Source organism: Phoca vitulina, unplaced genomic scaffold (genome assembly GCF_004348235.1).
Source record: "Phoca vitulina isolate PV1807 unplaced genomic scaffold, GSC_HSeal_1.0 scaffold23, whole genome shotgun sequence".
Lineage (NCBI taxonomy): Eukaryota > Metazoa > Chordata > Mammalia > Carnivora > Phocidae > Phoca > Phoca vitulina.
The window spans coordinates 7,519,945-7,544,284 of NW_022589726.1; the positions used below are offsets into that span (position 1 = coordinate 7,519,945).

Here is a 24,340-nt window from a genome sequence, read left to right on the forward strand (position 1 = left end):
TGCCCCATCATTCTGTTAATATGGTGTATTATATTGATTGATTTTTGTATGATGAACTATCCTTACATTCTAGGAATAAAACCCACTTGGTCATGGTGTATGATCCTTTTAATCTGCTATTGAATTCTGCTTGCTAGTATTTTGTTGAGGAGTTTTGCATCAATATTCATCAAGGATATTGGTCCGTAGTTTTCTTTTATTGTAGTGTCTTTGGCTTTGATATTGGGGTAAAGCTAGTTTACAGAATGAATTTGGAAGTATTCTCTCCTCTTCAGCTTTTTGGGATAGTTTGTGGAGGGTTGGTTTTCAAACTCAGCTTTTTACTATATGTTTGTTTAAACCAATAAGGCACTCTCAGATTGCATTCATCTGTAAAGTGGACACTGACCAATGTGATACATTAGAGTAATTAAGAACTGTTACTGCAAGAAAAGAGAGTGGATTAGAACTCCTGGCTACCACATAGATAACAGAGGGAGAATGGGAGTCTCTGCTGATCCCAAAGGTGATCAAGAAAGAGAATCAGTTACTTCAGGGAAGGACAGGGATAGAAAATGGCAGCTAGTGCAGCAAATTACATTTCTGTGGATGTGGTATCAGATGTGTGAATAGAAGGCATTTATTAGAGAAATTTTATTGAATTAGGATACTGTCATTAAGGAAAAATTTGAATCATTAATATACAGTTAATAGATAAACTACATTTTTTTAAACTACATTTTTAAAGGGACACCTGGGTGGCTCAGTCGGTTAAGCATTTGCCTTCAGCTCGGGTCATGATCTTGGGGTCCTAGGATTGAGCCCTGCATCGGGGCTCCTTGCTCAGCGGGGAGCCTGTTTCTTCCTCTGCCTGCCACTCCCCCTGCTTGTGCTTGCTCATATCTTTCTCTCTCTAACAAATAAATAAATAAAATCTTAAAAAAAACTACATTTTTAAAAAAGCAATCCCTTTTTATTGCAGGTAAAGGTAGTGAGGAAATAAAAGTTTTGGAAGTCTCAGTTGCTGTCCTTAAGGCATTAGTTGGGTTGGCCAGTGGTCAAACTAATCTGTGATAGCAACTTAATGAAATTCTAAACTGCCAGGTCTGGAGGGAATTTAGGGAAGGAAGTGAGAGTGTGTGAACCAGAATAATCTAGGAAAGCTTCAAGGAGGAAATGGAATCCCAATGGAGGGCTGGGTTTGGATATATAAATACTAAAAAATTTTTGTAATAACAATATTGTTATTTTCTCTGGAATTACAGTCCCTAACATAATATACACATATGTTTTACAGAAAACTAAGTTTCAAGACACTTGTCTAAAATAGCATAGTTCTTTGCAGTAAGGTTGGGGGCTAGAAACCAGGTTTCATAATCCCTAGGTAAATGCTCTTTCCACCTGTCTGCATATGTAGACTGTTTTTAAAAGAAATAATTTGCCTTATACTTGATTTACCTTCCTATGTCTCACATCGCTATAACAATGCTGATCAAAATACCAGAAACTCAATAATTCATGAATATTTAAATAATGCAGGAGCATTTTACTTAGGAGCTCTGATAATTGGGTTGGTAATTAAGCTGACTACATCCGTATTAAAAAAACCGGTTCTCATCTGTCTCTGGTTCTTTACTAAATAAATGGTAAAACAAAAATGCACCCTCACCCCCACTTTTAAAGCAAATTAAGCTTTTTTTTTTTTTTTTAAGCAGGTTAAGTTAGCTAACCTAATGCCTTAAGGAGAATAACTGTGACTTCAAAACTTTTACTTCCTCACTGCCTTTAGATGCAGTAAAAAGAGGTTCCTTTAAAAATGTAATGTGTATGTTTTCTGGGAGATACTTTTGGAATATTCTATCTAAAATTTCATGGCTCATTGGGGGAAAACACAAATCATGAAGCTACAGACAAATTATGTGAGAATGAATTTCTGAGTAAAGTCTCTATCTTGAACTCTTTACGGTACCAATTAACCTAGTTTAAGTAATTGTAATATATATGTAACATATAATAGTCATATAATATATATGTATTATATATTATATATATGTATATATATTATATATTATCTAATATATATGTAACATATAGCATATAATATTAAGCTAGTCTAACATATATGTATATTATATATGTATATATATGTAACATATAATATATATGTAACATATAATAGCATATAATATTAAGCTAGTCTATTTTAGCTATATGTATATATGTGAAACAACTAAAACATACTATTTTATAGACTCAGAAGCAGAACATTATAATCTATGGGATTATATTATACATTACTGCAACTTTGTATTTTCATTTATATTTTTTTTTTATTTAAAAAATAGCAGTACATATAGCTTTATTATATTCTTTTTAACTACAGTGGGCTTTCATAGTATGTATGTACCATAATTTATTTAATCATCTCCTCTTGATATTTATATTTGATATATTTAGGCTGTTACTTTTTTATTTCTTCGAATAGTGCTGTAGGGAAAATCCTTCCATATCTTTGTGAATTTCTCCAAATACTGCTCTAGGGTAAATTTTCAGAAGTGAAATTATAGGGTCAGAAGAATATGTGCATTTTAGATGTGATTGATGTCATCAACTACCCTCCAAAGAGATTGTACCTGTTGACTCTCAACAAACAATATATGAGGGTACCTTTTTTGCACCCTCACCAACACGGAGTATCATCAAACTCTTTAATATTTGGCAGTCTGTTGGAGCCGGGGTTGGCAGACATTTTCTACAAATAGCCAAACCGTGAATATTTTCAGCTTTGTGGGGCCTTGAGGCCTCTGTTGCAACTACTGAACTCTGCCTGCGTAACGCAAAAGCAGCTGTAGATGATACATACATAGGAGCACGTAGTTGTGCCCAATAAAACTTTACTTATAAAATCAGGTGGTGGACTGGAGTTAGCCCATGAGCCTTAGTTTGTGACTCTCCTGGTTGGTAAAAAATATTGCCTTGTTTTAATTTTGCATTTTCCTTTATTTACAAAACTATTGGGCCTTGTACTGATATTAAGGATATAGCAGTGACCAGACAACATTTCAGTCTTTATGAATTGTAATTTGGATGGGGGAGCTGGGGAGACAGACCTTAAAGAAATAAGCAAATAAATAGATTACTAACTTTGATAAGTTCTCTGAAGACAAGAGAGTGCTGGAACAGACGCTGCGGTTTCAAGTGGCAGCAGTTTTAGTTAAGGAATGGTCAGGGAAAGAGCTCTTGAAGGAGATGGCAGTGGTGATCTATGAGAAGCAGCTAGCTACATTTATTAATTATTTATTGCTTTATAAAAAAATTACCCTCAAACTTAGTAGCTTAGAACAACACATAGTTATTATCTCACACAGTTTCTGAGAGTCAGGAATCTGGAAGAGGTTTGGCTTGGTTCTGGCTCAAGGTGTCTCATGAGATTCTACTCAAGATGGGGGCTGTGGCTGCAGTCAGCTGAAGGCATGACTGGGCTGGAGGGTCTGCTTCCTGGAAATCTTACTCATGTGGATGTTGACAGAAGGCCTCTCAGTTCTTTGCCACATGACCTTCTTCATAGGCTGCTGTGTGTCCTCATGGCATGGAACCTGGCTTCCCCCAGAGCAAGTGATCCATTGGAGAGCAATTAGGAAGCCATAGTGTCTTTAATGGACTAGTCATGGTTATCACACACCATCACATCTCCCTTATTGTATTCATTCAAAGCAAGACACTCAGCCCAGTCCACACTCCAGGGGAGGGGATTTAGGCTCCACCTTTTGAAGGTCCGTGTCAAATAATTGGTAGGCATGTTTTAAACTACCACAGCCTTTCCTCTGGTCACAAGTTTTTCTGTTTTCCACTTGCAAGCTAATACCCTCTAGAAGTCTTATTCCAGTATAGCATCAGTGCAAAATCTAGAATTTTGTCATCTAAATCAATTTCAGATGTGGATGAGGCCTCTTGGGTGTAGTTCCTTAATATCCTCTGAGTATATTTCCTCTTGAAGACTTTGGAACTAAAGAGACAATCTGTACCCACATACCCAGTATCCAGTGGTAAGACAGGCATAATGTGGTAGTGTTTTTTCCAGTAAAATTCTTCCAAAAACTTTGTGGGTTTCCTGTGATTCTTAATGGTTCACTCCATTAGATATAAGCCACACCCAGAAATGTCTTAGAGTGAGCTTAGAGGAGTGACAATTTCCTCAAGCTTCTCAGAAGCCCTATTGTTTGAATGGTTTCTCTGAGGTGCAAAATTGGAAATTTGTGAGGTTTTAACAAAGGATTTTATGATCACGTCCTCTGTCTCTCCTCTTGCATTTTAGTGTAAGCAGTAAGAGGCCAGCAAGTACCTTCAATACTTTGGAAATCTCCTTAGTTTGATGCCATACTTTGTTAGGTACATTTTCTACTTTCCATGTTCCCACAGGTGGCAGTGTTGCTAATTTTTTTTTGCCACTACAAAACAAGGATTTTCTTACTTTCCTCCAGTTTCCTTTTTTAAAGATTTTATTTATTTGACAGAGACACAGCGAGAGAGGGAACACAAGCAGGGGGAGTGGGAGAGGGAGAAGCAGGCTTCTGCCGAGCAGGGAGCCCGGTGCGGGGGGGGCTTGATCCCAGGACCCAGGGATCATGACCTGAGCTGAAGGCAGGCATTTAACGACTGAGCCACCCAGGCGCCCCTTTCCTCCAGTTTCCAATAAGGTTTTCCTCACTTCCCTTTAAGCTGTGACCCACAGCCTCCTCAAAGGTATCATCCTCCTATAAACAGTTTCTTCAAGGTTTTTTGAGTTTTTACCTTAAAGACCTGCTGTCTTCCACCCATGCCTGATTCCAAAGCCTCTTCCATATTTTAGGTTTTTAGTTTGGCAGGACCCCACTTTCAGGTACCAAAATCTAAACGAGTTTTCTATTGCTGTGTAACAAATTACCACAAAACGTAGTGGCCTGAATAAATATTTTTTTTATCAGTTTTTGAGAGCAAGGCATCTTACTGATTCTAGAGCAGGATTTGTCATAGGATCTAGTCAAAATGTTGGCTGGGGCTGAAGTCAACTGAAGGACGTACTTCCAAGAAGGCTCACTCACATCACTATTAGCAAAAGACCTTTTTCTCACTGGCAGTTGGCAAGAGACCTCACTTTCTCACTACATGGATCTTTCCATAGGACTCCTTGAGTTTCCTTACAACATTGGCAGCTGGCTTCTCCCATAGCATTCATTCTCTGTGGGGCCAATAATGGCCTCCAAGAGGGTGAAAACTGGTTCTTGAGGTGGAGGGCAAAAAAAATCTCAGATTTTACACGGGTTTGTAGCCTTCCAAAGAGCCATGGTACATAAACAAATGTAGTTTGTTTGTGGCATTAAAATTTTATTGGAGGACTATTAGGAAAATAATATCCAGAAGGCTCCTTAGGCACACAATGAAAAAAGGTGGAGAAACAATGCCTTAGAGTGAGTCCTCTAAGAAAGAACAAGTAGGTAACTGTATTACTTTTTTTTTTTTAAAGAAATACTTCGGTTGATTTATTTTATTTTTTTAGAAGATTTTATTTATTTATTTGACAGAGAGAGAGAGAGATCACAAGCAGGCGGGGCAGAGGGAGAGGAAGAAGGAGGCTCCCGTCCTAGCAGGGAGCCTGATGCGGGGCTTGATCCCAGGACCTGAGCCAAAAGCAGACGCTTAACCGACTGAGCCACCCAGGCACCCCTAATTACCTTTTTTTTTTTAACTGAGGTATAAAAAATTGCCTCTTATGACTTAGTATTAGAAATAACACACATTGTCGCTTGGCCTTACTCTTTTTATTGGAAGTGAGTCCCTTGAAGGGAGTGTCAAAAAGTGTGGATGTTTTAAACCACCATTCCATGTAAAGAAGGGTAAAGGCATTCCAGGCAGGGGAAACAGTAAGGGCAAAGCCCAGACAAAGAAGGAGTTGGCGTGCTTGGGGAACAGAGAGGTAGGTAGTGTGGGTAAAGCTAGTGAGGAAAGGAAGAGTGGTGTGAGCTGAGGTTGCAAAAGTTGTATATCGGGTAGGGCCTTGTAGGCCCCATAGAAGCTTTTAATTTTATTCTAAGTGTTTAAGCAGGGAGTCACGTGACATGGTTCATTTTATAAAAAGTTCACCCTGACTGCTGCGTGGAGGATGGTTTGGGACAATAGGTGGGACAGGAGTGGAAGCATGGAGACCAGTAAGAAGAGGGCTTTAGTAGTAGATGAGAGATCCTACAGCTTGTAACTAGAAAGATATCAGAGGAGACCAAAGAGGTGGACGTGTTGTAATTTGTGAGCGGGAGCTCCAGTAGGTGTGGATGGATTGGGAGAAGGGAGGCAAATCAGAGATGATGCCCACATTTTTGGTGTGGGGAATGTTGGTGCTGGTTACTGATGAGGAGACTGGGAGAAGGACAGATCTGGATAGAAATGAAGAGTTGCTGTTTTGACCATGTTAAGTTTGAGTAGAAAGGGGGTAAATAAAAGTAGAAGGGGGAGAAATCAGGATTCAGAAAAAATTGAAAGATAATTGCTGTTTGGCTTATATTCTTTTCCTATCGGCTCTTTTTTTTTCTCTGTGAGCTTGGTATATATAGCCTTTGCTGTGTTTTATATTAATTATTCAAAATGAGTGTCAAATGTTGCTTTTTCTTTGAATTTGATTTAAGATCCTTTTTATTTTTTATTTATTTTTTAGAGATTTATTTTAGAAAGAGAGTGTGCCCATGCACAAGTGGGGGGAGGGGCAGAGGGAGAAACTCAAGCAGACCCCCTGCTGAGTGCAGAGCCAGATGCAGGGCTCCATCCCATGACCCTGAGATCATGACCTGAGCGGAAATCAAGAGTCAGAAGTTTAACCGACTGAGCCACCCAGGCGCCCCTAAGGTCCTTTTTAAAAAGGGTCTAGAAAAGTTGTAGTCTAGAAAATCGGCATAAGGATTATTTTTATGACGGATTTATTGGCTTAGCACAGGTTTCTTTATTTTTTTTAAAAAAAGATTTTATTTTATTTTATTTTTTTAAAGATTTTATTTATTTATTTGACAGAGAGAGAGAGCACATGAGAGGGGGGAGGGTCAGAGGGAGAAGCAGACTCCCTGCTGAGCAGGGAGCCCGATGCGGGACTCGATCCCGGGACTCCAGGATCATGACCTGAGCCGAAGGCAGTCGCTTAACCAACTGAGCCACCCAGGCGCCCAAAAAAGATTTTATTTTTAAGTAATCTCTACACCTAATGTGGGGCTTGAACTTACAACCCCGAGATCAAGAGTTGCATTCTCTGGGCGCCTGGGTGGCTCAGTTGGTTAAGCATCTGCCTTTGGCTCAGGTCATGATCCCAGGGTCCTGGGATAGAGCCCTACGTCGGGCTCCCTGCTCAGTGGGGAGCCTGTTTCTCACTCTCCCTCTGCCTGCCGCTCTCTCTCTGTCGAATAAATAAATAAAATCTTAAAAAAAAAAAAAAGAGTTGCATTCTCTACTGACTGAGCCAGCCGGTTGCCCCAGTTTAGCACAGGTTTCTTTAAAATCTTTTTCTATTTCAAATATTTACTGGTGATAACTAAAAAACACAGATTAGCAAGGAACTGAACAATGCAGATCATCTTTAGTCATGTTGCTCAGAGAAAACCATTATTAATACCTTAGTGTATATTCTTCCAGTCTTTTATTATAGTCGTGCATACACTTGTGCATACACACATATACAAATAAATATTAAATACACTATTTTGAACTGTGGAACAGTTCCAAAAAGTAAAAATTAACATTAACATTCACCACTTAATTGAGAAAATATATGAAATGGGTTTGAGTTATGTGAGGTACATATAATAGGGTATCAAAATTAATGAATATGATTTTTTTGCAGTCTGGAAAATCCCTTGAGGGAATAGTAGTTTGGCCTTTAGTTTAGTAATTAAATTTGCAGAAAGATAGCCCAAATAACATTGTCTGTGACAGTAATATGTGCTTTTCTCTGCTTTTGTGAAAAAGGTGGAAATGACCTTCCACAGCATGCAGACATCAGGGCCTTTTTAAGAAAGTAAGTTATACATCTGTTGTGGAGATTAGCACTGTTTATCTCCTTTCCGTTCAAGATATATACCTACACGTGGGCCAAAATACAACTGGTAATCAGTGTTACTGTGAGTCATTGGTTAAATTATCTGTTCAGTAAAACCTATTTAAGACATCAGGAAAAACTCACTGTATATTTTGGAAAAGGTAACAGAGGGAAACATATAAGATACGATTTGGGGTCATTTTAAGGATTAAATCTTTCGTATTTATGAAAATTCCTTTATTCTTATAGAATATTTATTACTTGTTATTTGGCTGACATGCCATCAAAGTACTTCATTCTCATTTGGGAAGCCAGGTTTTTAGTAGGAATTCTTTTCAAAGAGAACATTTATTGTATGAGCATTGCCATGAGAAGCAAGAGACGATGTTTCATCTTGTTTATTGGGTGAAAGTCATTCAACAATGTTTTTACTGCCTGCCTAAGCACAGTCAGTGCTCTACGGAAAGTTCCGTGGCTCCGCTATTGTTTTAGAGTAATACAGTTGAGTGGCAAAATTCACCTTTCATAAATTCATTATAAATTATTTAAAAGCAAATAAAGAGGTGCCTGGGTGGCTCAGTCATTAAGTGTCTGCCTTCAGCTCAGGTCATGATCCCAGGGTCCTGGGATCGAGCCCCGCATCAGGCTCCCTGCTCAGCGGGGAGCCTGCTTCTCCCTCTCCCACTCCCCCTGCTTGTGTTCCCTCTCTTGCTGTCTCTCTCTGTCAAATAAATAAATAAAATCTTTAATAAATAAATAAATAAAAGCAAATAAAATGTACTGAGTATTGTGTGCCATCCACTTGGCTGGATGTTGGGTATAAAAATGAGTGAGACATGTTCCCTATTATTAGGGAGATTTTTAGTCTTTATAGTTTAATGAGAGCGAAGGGCCAGTAGACTTATTATAAAATGAAGTGATTAGAAGTATGTTTAGGGCCCCTTGGGAACAGAAGGAGCATTTAATTCAGACTGGAGAAATCAGAAAGGCTGTGTCTTGAAAGATGACTAGCAGCTAGGGGGGTGAGGGGAGAAGGGATGTTATTATCGGTATGTGTACATAGAGGAGGTGGAAACAATGTTTTTTTTTCTTTTCTGAAACTGGTTGTGAGTTGGGTGTTCACTGTATCTATATCATCTCTATGTCAGACGACTTTACTAAGTTTTTTAATCATTAGGCTTTGGAGTTGATTTATGGATGCTAATAATAAAATATGGTGAAAGTAAGAATTTCTTATTGTATGGAAACTAGAGGCAGAAGTACTGTAAGTGAGAAATAAAAGCAGGTGAGTGAAAGTAAATTTATATATTTGCCTTTTAGGGATAAGTTTTCATTTTGAGAAAGCATTTGTACTGCTTGGAAATTAAGATTCCTTTCTAAAGATTTATATCTAACCATATGTTTTCTCTTCCTGGTTTTCAGTCTCAAGATAGATTTGTTGTTTAGAAATGTTCTATTTTTAATCCTTTGCTTTGTTGTATGCTGCTGTGTACAAATATGTGTTTCATACTTTCTTTTTATTTTGATGAAAGCATTTTCTTTTCTTTCTTTTTTTTTTTTAAAGTAAGCTCTATGTCCAATGTGGGGTTTGAACTCAACAACCCCGAGATCAAGAGTCGTACGCTCTACTGACTGAGCAAGCCAGGCGCCCCATTGCTGAAAACACTTTCATTATGGGCTATTAATTTTTTTTTTAAACTCATGCTTCTTGAGGGATGGTTACCATTTAAAATTTGTGATTTCTTTGGAAGTGTTGTTGTTGTTGTTGTTTAGTTTAAGTTACAGACCACATTATTTGGATTAAGATTTAAAGATTATATATAAAAATTTAATGTTTCTAAGAACAGATTTTGATCTTGCTGTTCTATGATAAATGCTTAAGAAAATAGTCATGTGTAATTATTTTTCTTTTTCAGCCTTTCTAAGAAAAGTCTACAGCATCCTTTCTCTGCAAGTTCTTTTAACTACAGTGACAGCTTCTTTTTTTTTATACTTTGAGTCTATACGGACATTTGTCCATGAAAGGTAAGGTGATGATTCTGAAACATTTTCAGCTGCTGCTTATGATCAAAAGGCCATATTATAAGCAAAGTTCTTTTTTTTTTTCTATTAACTTCTGAGGTTAGAATGTAAAAAAGGTTCATTATTAACTCATAAATAAGACTAGTTTTGTTTTGATAAGAAAAATGTTCTGCAATATGGTATTTACCTCTGAACTTTTTAGCTTATAGTTTTGTAGGGTTAAACCTTCATCTCCTCAGATATAAGAATTTTTACTGTATGCAGCTTTTTTAAGTTTTTTGGGTTTTTTTTTTTGCTTTTATTATATCTATGCCTAGTCCCCAAAGCCTAAGACAGTGCTTGAAAAATAAAGGTACTTAATAAATATATGTATAATTTTTCTTAGTGTTGGCTCATGACTAGGATAATTTCACTGAGAATTTTCACTGAGAAAAGGAGCTTCATATGGTTCATCCCTAATTTGTTTAAGATCTGACCTCCAAAATAATTATTTCTATGGCTGAAAGTTATATAGGTTTTGTATATTAAAGGAAAATAAGGAATGAATATTTTCTTGGAAGTAGACAATTTTATCATCCCTCCCCCTACAGAAAAAATGAGTTTGCTATTTGGGGTAGAGTTCTTTAATTTAGATTACAGCTATATAGTAAATGTATATAAAATTTGCTTATTGTTTAATAGCTATTCTTTATTGTATTTCTGTTAAAAACAGTATGCTAATTGCAAAAATGATTCAGATATGCTCGAAGTTCATGAAGTAAAAAGGAAAAGTCTTCCTCATTCATTGTGGGCTCTTTTCTTTGTCTTGCTGCTCCTCCCCAGCTCACACTCCTCAAATTCCCTGAATAGAAAAATCATTTGTTTTGACAGTTTCGTGTGGTTCCTTCCAGATTTCCTTTTCTTACTTTCACAAACAAAGAAAATAGACAAATTTTATTAAATGGGTTAATACTATTTATACTGTTTCTAAACTTAAAAATGCTTTTAATTTTGTCTTTCAGTCCTGCCTTAATTTTGATGTTTGCCCTTGGATCTTTGGGTTTGGTTTTAGCATTGACTGTAAACAGACATAAGCATCCCCTTAACCTGTACCTGCTTTTTGGATTTGTGAGTATTTTGACAATATCTGTTACTTTAACATTTATTCCTGTGTGTTAACTTTATTATTTAATTGAATGCAAATATGTATATAATAGCAGAACGAAGTTAATGTTTTTAAGAAGTTCAATAAAGTTGAACTTTAATAAGTTCAAATTTATTAAGTTTCATAAGTTTATAAGTTTAATAAATTACAAATAATTTTAGAATTTTTAACATTTGTCGGTTTCAGATTTTTTTTTCCCTGTGACTATTATGGTATAGTGGAAAAAATCGTGAAGTGGAATCTCATGACCTGGCTTTGCCACTTTCTGGTTATGTGGCATTTGGCAGGGTGTTTAGCCTTTCTGTACCTAAGTCTGCTCATATGTAAAATGAACACATTGAAGTGGATTATCTCTGTGATACTTTGGACCCCTGATCTCTGATTTTCTTAGGAAAAAATTATAGCCTTAATTTCATAGATCTTAAGTTAAAATCTTTATGATTAACTCCTCATTGTTAATTTTTATCTTAGTACTTTGTTCTTTTAAAGGACCACTTTGCTCAATTGATGTGCTCTACTAATACCTTTTAATATCATAAGTGGGGAACTTTAGCTCATGTTTGTTTAGAGGTTTCTAAAAATGAAAACCCAAACTACTACCTATAAAAACCCAATCCTATAATATGACCAGAATAAGTTGGTAAGGCTCAAGTCATATGTTTCTTAAATTATTTTTCTTGTTCTCTTATCCAGTATGACTTTGGGTTCTAACCAAAAATTTACTTCAGAACATTTCAAACTAATATTAATAATATTTATAGTTAAATAAGAGTGAAAATGCTATTTACCAGGTTCAGTTGCTTTAAACTAAAGAAAGTTTGTGAATTCTGGTAACAAGTTTATGTTAATATGATGAAAGAAAAGTCATGATTTCAGAAATTTCAATTACAGGAAAGGTTCTTCATTTAAATCTTAGGTTCTTTCGTTTCCTGAGTACTGTTTTAGGGTGGTGTTACATTTTCCTAGTATTATCTTTTCTCCTGTTCATACTCTCCTGTTTCCTTTGGATACTTGAGTATGGGGTAGGATTTCTTACCTAAAATCATGTCACAAATATCAAGAGTGAGGTTTAATCATATTTTTCCAGAAAAAAATATTTCCGTCATCTTTTGCTACCACTTCTCTGACACTGCCAGCAACGTTCTGACAAAATGGGGCAGTGCCTTCATTGCCTCCACATCTGTGTACAACTTCTAATGCCATTTTTGCTCTAGTTCTGATAGGTTTCTTGATTTCAGGTGGGGAGATTACAGGGAGTGCTTCTACCAAGAGTATGAGTATATAGCCACTGATGTTACTTCTGGCTTTGCCTTTGTGATATGGTCTGTCAGATAGTTGGTAAAATCTAACAAGAGTAAGCATTTATTTATTTATTTATTTTAAAGATTTATTTACTCATTTGAGAGAGAGCCCGAGAGTGAGTGGGGGGAGGGGCAGAAGGAGAGGGAGAGACAGAGAGAATCTCAAGCAGACTCCGGGCTCAGGGTGGAGCCCGAAGTGGGGCTCCATCTCTGGACCCTGAGATCATGACCTGAGCTGAAATCAAGAGTCGGACGTTTAACTGACTGAGCCACCCAGGCGCCCCTACAGTAAGCATTTAAAACAAAATAAAGGAGGAGCTGTGCCGCCAACCTCCGTTGCCACTGCCGTCGCACCCGCGTTGCAGCCGTGCCGCCCTACGCCATTGTCTACTTCCCAGTTCGAGGGCGCTGCGAAGCCGTGCGCGTGCTGCTGGCTGACCAGGGCCAGAGCTGGAAGGAGGAGGTGGTGACCAAGGAGAGCTGGCTGCAGGGCCCGCTCAAGGCCTCCTGTCTGTATGGGCAGCTCCCCAGGTTCCAGGACAGAGACCTCACCCTGTACCAGTCCAATGCCATCCTGCGACACCTGGGCCGCTCCCTTGGGCTGTCCGGGAAGGACCATCGGGAGGCAGCCCTGCTGGATGTGGTGAACGATGGTGTGGAGGACCTTCGCTGCAAATACGTCATGCTCCTCTACACTAACTATGAGGCAGGGAAGGAGGAATACTTGAAGGCAATACCAGGGTACCTGAAGCCTTTTGAGACGCTGTTGTCCCAGAACGAGGGGGGCCAGGCCTTCATCGTGGGCAACCGGATCTCCTTCGCCGACTACAACGTGCTGGACCTGCTGCTGATTGACCAAGTCCTGGACCCCAGCTGCCTGGACTCCTTGCCCCTGCTCTCGGCCTATGTGACGCGCCTTAGTGCCCGGCCCAAGCTCAAGGCCTTCCTGGCCTCCCCCTGAGCATGTGAACCGCCCCATCAATGGCAACCGGAAACAGTGAGAGCTTGTGGCAACCCCCGTGGGAAGCGGGGGCAAACTTCCTTCCTTTCTCCAGGACCAATAAAATTGCTAAGCGAGAAAAAAAATAAATAACTAAAATAAAATAAAACAAAATAAAGGTATGTAGTTAAGGAGAAAGAGAAGCTAGAGGATAAAACTCAATATCCCTAAATCTTTTATTTGGGATATGAGTTCAGCTACATGTGACATGGGTGAAACAAGATGGTTTGCTTCTCTTTCATGTAAAAATCTGTGTGACTGTGTAGTGAAGTTGTCAGGGGCCCAGGAACCTGCTATGGTTCAAGTACTCCTAAAGTATTGTATGGCATAAGAAAGCTCACCACCATATCCACATTCCATCCAGTTATTTAAAAAAGTGAGAGGAGAAAAGGGAGAGCAAGCCCCTTTGCTTTTAGTATTTGTACACCTCTCCACTCACATTCTTTTTTTTTTTTTTTTTTAAGATTTTTATTTATTTATTTGACAGAGAGAGACACAGCGAGAGAGGGAGCACAAGCAGGGGGAGAGGGAGAGGGAGAAGCAGACTCCCCGCTGAGCAGGGAGCCCGATGCGGGGCTCGATCCCAGGACCCTGGGATCATGACCTGAGCCAAAGGCAGACGCTTAATGACTGAGCCACCCAGGCACCCCTCTCCACTCACATTCTTTTGGCTAGAATAAAGTCCTATGACCAGATCTAGGTACAAGGGAGGCTGAGAAATGTATTGTTTAATCTGAACAGCTAGCTATATGTCCGGGTAAAAGTTCGTTAATAGGGAAGAAAGAGAGAATGAATACTGGGGAACAGTTTCAGGACTGCCACACTAAAGTGCTACATAAATATTTTATTCTTCCTGTGTTTGTGTGTGATATTGAAGTTTTATGAATGTGCATATCATTTGCAATTTCATTTTTACTTACAGAGAGTGAGAAAAATGGAATTTCCCATACTATTTCTGTATCTTCCTGTTACAAATATACAAAATCTAGTTAGGGTTTAAAGAGTGATAGGATCACTATGAGAATCTAAGTCTTCTCACTCAATACACTGAGGTCTCATTTTCATTATGGTAGGCTTATCATGTGTCCCATGTAATTCACAAGGCTGCTCTGAAGCTAAAAAGAGATCATGTATATGGAATCACATGGGATTCTTAGAAATTAGAACATGTACATGACATAGTGTCAATTTTATGTGCATTTATGTAATTTTAGTTTCTTTTTTTAGACACTATTCGAAGCTCTGACTGTGGCCTTTGTTGGTAAGTCATAATTGTGCTTCTATATGTTAAAGTCACGTGTTAATGTAGATAAATCTTTTGAGTTAAAAGGTGTTTGGGACTAAAGCTTAACATCATGGGATGTCATATTTCAAATACATAGTATAGGATGAAGAATTTGTAAAATATAAGCCAAATTAAATGTTTATACTTTATATAGTTCAACTAAGCTTAGAGGAAGTGGAAAAGAGTTAGGAAAACAATGGGAATGAGAATAATATTCATATATGTTTATCCATTTATAAAAACAAGACAACTGTAGCTAATCTTTCCCCCCCTAATTTAGAGAGATCTTAGAGGAACTGATAAAATATATTTTGAGCAATGTATTATCATTATCACATGAGCCAAGCCTCTCAAATTGCTGCACTGAGCTGTGCTTTATTATTATAACCCCATATTTCATCAAATGGCCCCACAAGAAACTTGGTAATTTCTGCTTTATCTTAGATGTTAAATACGTCTTTGAAAGGAAGTGTCTGTTATAATTATTTGGTGCATGTAATGCCTCAAGTAAAAAATTTCATGATTTATTGACAATAAAAATTCAGATTGTCTCAAAATGATTAACCTGGGGTACAAAAAAGGCTAGAATGAACTATTACTGTCAACAGTAAATTGTTAATTATTATGTTTAATATATTTGTCTTTTGTCATTACTGCTTTTAACCTTTCTACCCCAGTTTTATTGAATCTGTATATTGTTTGGTAATTCACTTCTTCCTTTTGTAAAGGAATCATAATATAAGTAATAATAGCTATTAAAATAAATAAAATTGAAATTTCTCAACATAGGAAGTATTAATATTTACTTATTATTGTTACTATCTATTAATGTTATCATCAAGTCCATCTCTGTCCTCCTTGGCTCCCACCATTTGTAACAGATGTAGGAGAGAGATCTATTTCAGGGTTATTGGAATTGGGGGTAGAAATACATAGATGGAACATTATTTTCCTCATTAATTATAATATTCTTTCTACCTAATGTTACACTAAAATTGTTGACAAGCAAAATAATCTCATGTTTTTTCATTTCTGCATTCACTTTCCTAATCCTGTAGTGATAGAGAAATTCCGGTAATGTAGCATTTAGGAATAGAAATTAATCCTTGAAGAATTAAAAATTACTTAAATGGTTTTGGGTTCAAAATACTTAACTTCCTTTAAAGGGGTTAGATTTAGCGTTTTGTTAAAATGCTAAGCAGTTGTATTACAATTACAATAGACACAGTCAATCTAGATGTTCATTCTAAAAGTTCAGAAGGGAATTTGGTATGTATTCAGAAAACCCCCAATTATGTATTCATTGTATGCATTTTTGGGTGTAAAGCAATTAGTGGTTGGTTCCTGTTCTCGGCAGGGTTGGTGAATGGCAGACAATCCCAGACGGTCCCAATATTTTTCTTGCCTAGTTTCTTTGATTGGACTGGTGAACTGGGTATGCAATTAACCAGGTGATTGCTAAAATTGCTGCTACTGCCCAGAAATTCCCAGCCAGCCACAGGACCCAGAGTCATCCCTATTGATATTTAAGTCATAAAGAACAATCACCACAGATGGTGATAAAACTAAGCTGGGACAGAGATAGGTGAGAGTCATTCTACCATATCCCTCAAACTCCAAACCCGCTAGCTCTCCAGTCATTTCTTTAGCTTCATAATGATGTGACCACCTTATTTTTTATGAATGACTGTTTATTGCAGTATGGGTATGGTTTTACTGTACCAGTATTAAAGGCTAAATGAAGAATCTTTTCATAATTATTTTTATTGGCAAGAGGTACAGGGGAAAAATAGCATTTCTGTTAAATGCCAGGAAAAAAAGCTGTTTTATATAGAGTATGTTTAAATGCATTTTAATCAGTGTTTTTTAATTTTACAGTTACTTTCTATGACGTGTATATTATTCTCCAAGCATTTATACTGACTACTGCTGTATTTCTTGGTTTGACTGTATATACTCTACAGTCTAAGAGAGATTTCAGCAAATTTGGAGCAGGGTAAGTTATATATTCATGGCTATGATAGATAAATATCTTTAACATTATAGGTCATCTTAAGAGAAGTGCTATACGTATACTTTAACTTTGAATATTGTCTTTTAAAATGGAGGGTGATGAGGGGCACCTGAGTGGCTTAGTCGGTTAAGCGCCCAACTCATGATTTTGGCTCAGGTCATGATCTCATGGGTCATGAGATGGATCCCCGAGTAGGGCTCTGTGCTCAGTGGGGAGTCTGCTTGGGATTCTCTCTCTCCCTCTGCCCCTCCCCCCTCATGCATGCTCTCTTTCGCTCTTGTGCGCACTCTTTCAAATAAATAAGTAAATCTTTAAAAAAATAAATAAATAAAAATAAAATGGAGGTTGATGAGAGGACATTTCTCTGAGTACTAACTAAAGCCAGGCTCTACACTTCCAGAACATACAAGGAGATGGAAAGTATCTTTGAGTCATTCGCTTCTGCTCTATATTGAAAGTGAAGGGAATGCCAGAACTCCCCCCCCCCCCCCCCACTTTTCTAGAGAGGCTAGGCTTGTATGCTCTATGAATGCTATGGAACTTACCTACATTATTTAGGTCTTTGTCTTAACATAAATGTTACCAAGACCATCCACTTCTTTGTGGCAAAAACAAGGTAAATGACCCAGGTGTTGGTGATATCTGCATAAACTTTAAAAACTTTTTGACCTATCTTGATTGACCTGTATCCTTCTTCAAACTAATAAATATATGGAATGATACTTTTTATATTAGGATAATGGTACACTGTTTCCCTTACCTGGTAAGAATGTATATACTCGTCTAAGCTCACAATGGCTTCCTCTTGACATATCATCAACATCTTCTGTTCTTTTTCCTGTTACAACACTAAAAATTTACAAAACCTCTTGCAAAACATTCTTTCATCCCCTTCCCCACCCCCCAATCCAGATTACCAGAAATCTTTATTGGGATAAAATATAATTGGTCAGCCAACACTGACAGTGGTGCAAGATGCTTAACTAGTTGCATTAGAATGGAGTGTGATTTTGAGAGAGAGGCAACTTTTTCTTTTTTTTTTTTGCTTCCTACTTTTTGTGTTTTGGAGGCGATACACATTCGTGTGGTATATATGATGCAAGATTTGCTGTTTTCTTCTTTCCATCCCAGTCTCCAACTGCACCCCTCCTTCCTATCCATTCTAGTGTAGTCTCTAGAAATCCCATTCTGGTAAACAATCTTACCTATATTTCAGCCTCTTCCTAATATATTTTTTCTTCTTATTTCAGCTGAAACTTGATTCCTCCTTGAGAACACTGTTCTCCAGCTGCTCATTCTCCCATACCTCATATAGTTTCGGGTGGGGGATTAGTATTGAAACTGCTGGATTAGTATTGAAAACCCCTGGTGCTACTTTCATTATTTCCTTAGAGTGCTGGAAATTCATTGCTTTAAGGTTTATGTTGTAACATTTGAGTATCTGGGTATACATTTCCCAGTCTTCCTCATTACTGCCACTGATTCCCTTTGTTCAAGCTTCCTCAATTTTTTCTTTTTTTTTGAATTTTAAGTAACCTCTGCACCCAGTGTGGGGCTCAAACTCACAACCCAAGATCAAGAGTTGCATGCTCTACTGACTGAGCCAGCCGGGTGCCCCCAACCTTCCTCATTCTATAAAGACTTTAGCATCGAACCACATGTTAGGCCCATCTATCACCTTAGCTTCTCAATGTGTCTGGACCTCTTCTTCAGCAACTTTTCATTTCCCTGCCATGGCTACACTGTGGACCTTGTTGCCACTAGAGATTGTTCCACTGAAGAAATCTTAAATGCCAATGTCCGACTTTCTTTTCTTTTTTTTTTTTTAAATTTTATTTATATATTTGACAGAGAGAGACACAGCGAGAGAGGGAACACAAGCAGGGGGAGTGGGAGAGGGAGAAGCAGGCTTCCTGCTGAGCAGGGAGCCCGATGTGGGGCTTGATCCCAAGACCCTGGGACCATGACCTGAGCGGAAGGCAGACGCTTAACGACTGAGCCACCCAGGCGCCCCCCGACTTTCTTTCTTAAGCCTTCTACTCGCTCTCTCATTTCTTTGCGCCCACAGCACCTATCTATTATGCTTGTTCTTTAACAACTGCTGTTGCTGTGATAAACTTCTTCATCTCAGACTTAGGGGTCTCATGTCTTCATGTTTCCATGAAACTATGCCAGGCTAACTTATTAGCCTGTGAATAGGGTAAAACCTCAGTTGAGTTACAGTTTTTAATACCACCTTCCCACACTCCTTGGTGCAAAAGCTTTGGAGTTTTCCTAAGGTTTAAGTATGAAAAAGTAAGTCCTGAGTCCATTTTAATCCTGAAGGATCTATACTATGTGGTGGCATGATACTTCATTCTAATTTAGGTATTCCAAATGTATCCAGAGAAATTTTGTGGCCATTCTAGCATGAGAACTGAGAGCTGGAATGTCACCATGCCCTCAGTTTACCACACTGGATTATAATACTATGTATACTTAATTTCTGATTTTATTTTTTTGTTGTTAAATAACATATTTTGCATGATTTCAGTCCCATAGTATTTAGTGAGATTCATTTTATGATACTTAGTAAATGTTCTTTGTGCACTAGAATGTTTGTGCATTCTATGTTAGTAGTTATCTCTGGTAATATTTTTGCCCTAAAACCTACTTTATTAATCTAGCTACCCCAGCTTTCTTTTGATTGTGTTAACATGGTATATCATTTTCCATCCTTTTATTTTTAGCTTCTTTGTGGCTTTCTAGTTAAAACAGTTTTCTTATAGGCAGCATATGGTGGCTCTTGCTTTTTTTTTTTTTTGAATCCAATCTGATCATCTCTGCTTTAATTAGAGTTTTTAGATCATTGACATTTAATGTGATTATTGATCTGGTTGGGTTTAAGCCTACTATGTTGCCATTTGTTTTCTTTCTGTTTATCTCATCTGTTCTTTGTACCTCTTTTCCTCCCTTTGGATTATTTGATTTGATTTATCTCCTTTATTAATTATTAGCTATAGCTCTTTTAAATAGGGGTTACACTAGGTTTTACAGTATACTGCCCTTCCTTCCTTCTTCTTACTCCAGATTTTATTTATTTATTTATTTAAATAATCTCTACAACATGGGGCTCGAGCCTATGACCCTGAGATCAAGAGTTGCATGCTCCAAGGACTGAGCCAGCCAGGCGCCCTTACAGTATACATCTTTAAATCATCATAGTCTACCTCTAAATAATAAACCATTTCCTGTAGAGCATAGTTACATCTCCTTTCCCCTAGCTTTATGCTGTTGTTGCTATAACTTTTAGTTCCACATAAGTTATACACCTCATAATATATTACTATTTTTGTTCCAAACATTGAATTATCCTTTAAAGAGATTTAAAAATAAACGAAGTCTTATGTTCACCCGCATCTTTGTCATTTCTGTTCTCCATTTCTTTGTGTCAATCCAAATTTCCATCTTATATTTCCCTTCCGCCTGAATGATTTCCTTTTAATATTATTTTATTTTTAAAAGATTTTATTTATTTAGAGAGAGAGAGGGAGCGGAGCGCACGTGCACACAAGCGGGGGTGGAGGGACAGAGGAAGAGGGAGAGAGTGAATCTGCTTAGTGAGGACCCTGACAAGAAGCTCAATCTCGTGACCCTGAGATGAAAACCAAAGTCAGCCAAAACCAAGAGTCAGACACTTACCAACTGAGCCACCCAGGTGTCCCCTTTTAATATTTCTTATAGTGCTGGTGTCTTATTCTCAGCTTTTGCATGTCTGAAAAAAATCTTTATTTCACCTTTGTTTTTGAATGTTATTTTTGCTGAGTGTAGGATTCTAGATTTTTTTTTTCTTTTTGTTTTCAGTATTTTAGTATTTTGGTTTATGTATTTTTGACAAGAAATCTTTTGTCTTCATCTTTGTTCTCTGTACATAATGTCTTTTATCCTCCAGCTACTTTTCATATTTTCTCAGTAATTGTCAGTAATTGATTAACATTTTTAGTAATTTGATTGTGATATTCCTTGGTGGTTTTTTCATATTTCTTCTGCTCCTTGGATTTATCAGTTTGAAAAAGTTTTCATCACATTTGGAACATTTTCAGGAATTGTTTCTTCAAACATTTTTATGTATCCCCTTTCTCTTCTCTTTTGAGACTTCAACATACATGTTAGGCTTCTTGATGTTGTCCTACCTTTCATGGATGCTCAGTTTATTTTTTTTCCCCCAATTTTCTCGCAGTGATTCATTTTGGTTAGTTCTGTTGCTATTTTCAGTTTGATAATCTTTTCTTCTTCAGTGTCTATAATCTGCTGTTAATTTCAACCAGAATATTTTTCATTTGACATAATATATTTTTCATTTGTGGAAAATTAGTTTAATTTGTATCTTTTAAAAATATATGTCTTCCATTTCTCTTTTCATAGTGATGCTTTCCTCTACCTTCTTGAACATACGGAATATATTTTTTTAATGTCATTGTTTACTAATTCTATCATTGTGTCACTTCTGAATTTGTTTCTATTGATTCATTTTTCTCATTGTTATAGGTCATATTTCCTGGTTCTTTTGCATGCCTTTATAATTTTTTATTCGATGCTGGTCATTGTAAATTTTAAATTGTTGGGTGGTGAATTTTTTTTTGTTTTCCTTTAAATATTTTGGTTTTATTCTTCTAGTAAGCTGTTAAGTTCCTTGTAAACTGTCTGAACCTTTTTTTTTTTTAAAAGATTTTATTTATTTATTCATGAGAGACAGAGAGAGAGAGAGAGAGAGAGGCAGAGGGAGAAGCAGGCTCCCAAGGAGCAGGGAGCCTGATGCGGCACTCGATCCCAGGACTCTGGGATCATGACCTGAGCCGAAGGCAGACGCTTAACCATCTGAGCCACCCAGGCGCCCAAAACTGTCTGAACCTTTTGACGCTTGCTTTTAAGCCCTTGTTAGGTGGGTCCAGAACAGCATTTAGGTTAGGGCTAATTTGGCCGTACTATTGAGACAATACCTTTCTAAGAATTATTCAAAGCCCCATGTCTTAGGAGGTCTTTCCACTTTGGCTGGGGTGAATGTGAACTATTCCTGGCCCTGTGTGGGCTTTGAGGATTGTTCTGCCTGCTTCTCCATGGTGTTTCTTCCCCCAGCCTTTGTCACTTCTTCATATGTATGCATTGATCTGTGCTCAGCTAAAGACTGGAAGGGAATTCTCTGCATATCACCAGAGCTAGCTAGCTCTCTTTATAGATCCCTCCTTTCTGGAACTTTCCTCCACAAATCCTAGCCACCATGGCCCCTCTGACCTCTGAATTCTTACCACTTCAACTCAGGGAGACCAGGGGGCTTCATATGGGTTCTTGTTGCCACGCTTTGGTCTGGAAACACTTTTGAGCTGGGTCAGTTACAGAGCTTACCTCCTTCGCTTCCCTTATCTCAGGAGTTACTGTGCCGTGCTGCTTGCTGTTCAGTCATATGTTTTGTGTGGTTTTTATTTAAGGAGAGAGGGTAAATTTGACCCCAGTACTTCCTTGTGGCCTGAAGCAACAGATGTGTGTTCAGGCTTGTAAGTCTCATATTTGATAACAAAGGACTGACTGCTTAGATGTCCTTTGTCATATATTTATACTTTATGTTATAATACATAACTATACATTATATATAATATGTATGAATGGTAACTCATGAAATTATAGCAGTGGCAAATTTATTATTTGCATATATTAATTTCTATAATACATTAGAATAAAATAGGGAGTACATTGGGAACTTTAATAGATATGCATGTTCACAGACTAATTTGACATTGTTATTTGGTTTAAAACTGCAGTTATGTTTCATTTGTTCATGTATATATTTTCTAAAAGTCTTATAGGTCTCTGTCTTAAAATGCTTCTAGTGATATTTCTGCTTATATCAATATTTTCTTTGTGTTCTGGTTGAAAACTTTAAAGATGGTACTTCCAATTAGTTTTGTTCACCATAAAAACAAATGTTGAGTAGATGGCTGTTTTTTCAATTTCTGAGTATTCTACAGTATTCATTGTATATTTATGAACTCTTATATTTTACTTATTCTTTGGCAATTATCAGGATGGATTTATTTCTTCAGAAAATGTTGCATCAGCTTACATAGTTGGTAAAGGAACACTATTCTAAATTACTAATATTTTGTTTTTATAGACTGTTTGCTGTTTTGTGGATTTTGTGCTTGTCAGGAATCTTGAAGGTAAGTTGTTTTTAAAATAGTAACTTGAAATATAATTCTGGCCATGTCAGTATAAATAATCTCAAAAAGCTGTAAGAGGTACTCTTATGATAGGGCACTTAGTTATAATTATCTGGAACATTTGTATATAGAATGATTAAAAAATTATCTTAAAAAAATCAAGGTCTTATGTTAATATTATCGATTAAAAGAAAGATGAACATATGATTTAAATTACAGAGAAAGAGGCCCTCACTTGGAACTGCTAACCTCCCAGTGGCACATATAATTCTGAAAAAGAAATATTTTTTTAAAATAATTTATATTTGGAATGCTACTGTTCGAAGTTGTGGGTAATTTAATAGAAAGGAGGATATCCATTGATTCATCCATTCATCCTTTCATCCAACAGAATTGAGGATGGACCTGCCTTGCCTTTTTCTAATTTTAACATTTGCATTCCAAGTTGTAAAGCATTAAATATGTATATAGCATATATAACTCAAGAGCAAGTAACTTAAGTATGCTTAATACAGTTCTTAAATATAAACTGATTAATTTCTTGCCTATAGTTATTTTTCTATAGTCAAACAATGGAGTTGATCTTGGCTGCTGTGGGAGCCCTGCTTTTCTGTGGATTCATCATCTATGACACACACTCATTGATGCATAAGCTGTCACCTGAAGAGTATGTATTAGCTGCCATCAGCCTCTACTTGGATGTCATCAACCTATTCCTGCACCTGTTGCGCTTTTTGGAAGCAGTTAATAAAAAGTGATTGAAAGCAGTATATGGAAACTGATTGATTAAGTAATAAAGTTTGAGATATAATTAACTATTAAATACTTTTGTGACTTTCTTCGTATGGTATGTACTTCTGAGCTATTATATAGTATACTAGTAATATCTGTATTACTATTGTATAAAAGTGATTATAATAATAATTCTGATTATATGTAATATATATTATATTAAATATGTGATATAATTACTAGATTATATACTAATAATATAAATCTTACTATTCTTTATGGTATCTCATTTCTAAATCCTTGATTTAGAATCTCAGGAGATATCAAAATTCTGTTTTTCAGTTTTTTCAATCCTAAATTTGCCATGTGTAGATTGTTCATCTGCAATTCAAAAATAATTTCATGAGTAGATTAGACTGTCAGTTTATCTGTGTCTAGTGATTTTATCTAAATTTTTCCTTTACAGTACTTGTGTCCTTATCATTATAAAGTATAAATTTCCTTCTACTAGAAGATTTTGATCTTATTTATTATTTAGAAAGGAAAAAGTGTAAAAGGTAAATTCCATCGAATTATTCAGCATTATATTAAAATGTTAATGACATTTCATTATACAATG

At 36.9% G+C, this 24,340-nt stretch overlaps 2 protein-coding genes across 2 annotated transcripts in view; both read left to right on the top strand.

Moving 5' to 3' along the window:
- Positions 1 to 23,879, top strand: part of TMBIM4 (transmembrane BAX inhibitor motif containing 4) — a 28,895-nt gene extending 5,016 nt beyond the window's left edge. The window contains exons 2-7 of the mRNA XM_032420433.1: positions 9,946 to 10,054; positions 11,053 to 11,158; positions 14,724 to 14,757; positions 16,660 to 16,777; positions 22,944 to 22,989; positions 23,541 to 23,879. Coding sequence (XP_032276324.1) covers positions 9,946 to 10,054; positions 11,053 to 11,158; positions 14,724 to 14,757; positions 16,660 to 16,777; positions 22,944 to 22,989; positions 23,541 to 23,747 — 620 coding nt within the window. The 3' untranslated portion in view covers positions 23,748 to 23,879. The remainder of the gene's footprint in view (positions 1 to 9,945; positions 10,055 to 11,052; positions 11,159 to 14,723; positions 14,758 to 16,659; positions 16,778 to 22,943; positions 22,990 to 23,540) is intronic.
- Positions 12,213 to 13,950, top strand: LOC116642565 (glutathione S-transferase P-like). The gene is given in 4 exon segments (XM_032421060.1): positions 12,213 to 12,217; positions 12,434 to 12,517; positions 12,809 to 13,451; positions 13,453 to 13,950. Coding segments are annotated over 4 exon segments (777 nt in total). The 3' UTR covers positions 13,498 to 13,950.
- Positions 23,880 to 24,340: the final 461 nt, after the last annotated feature.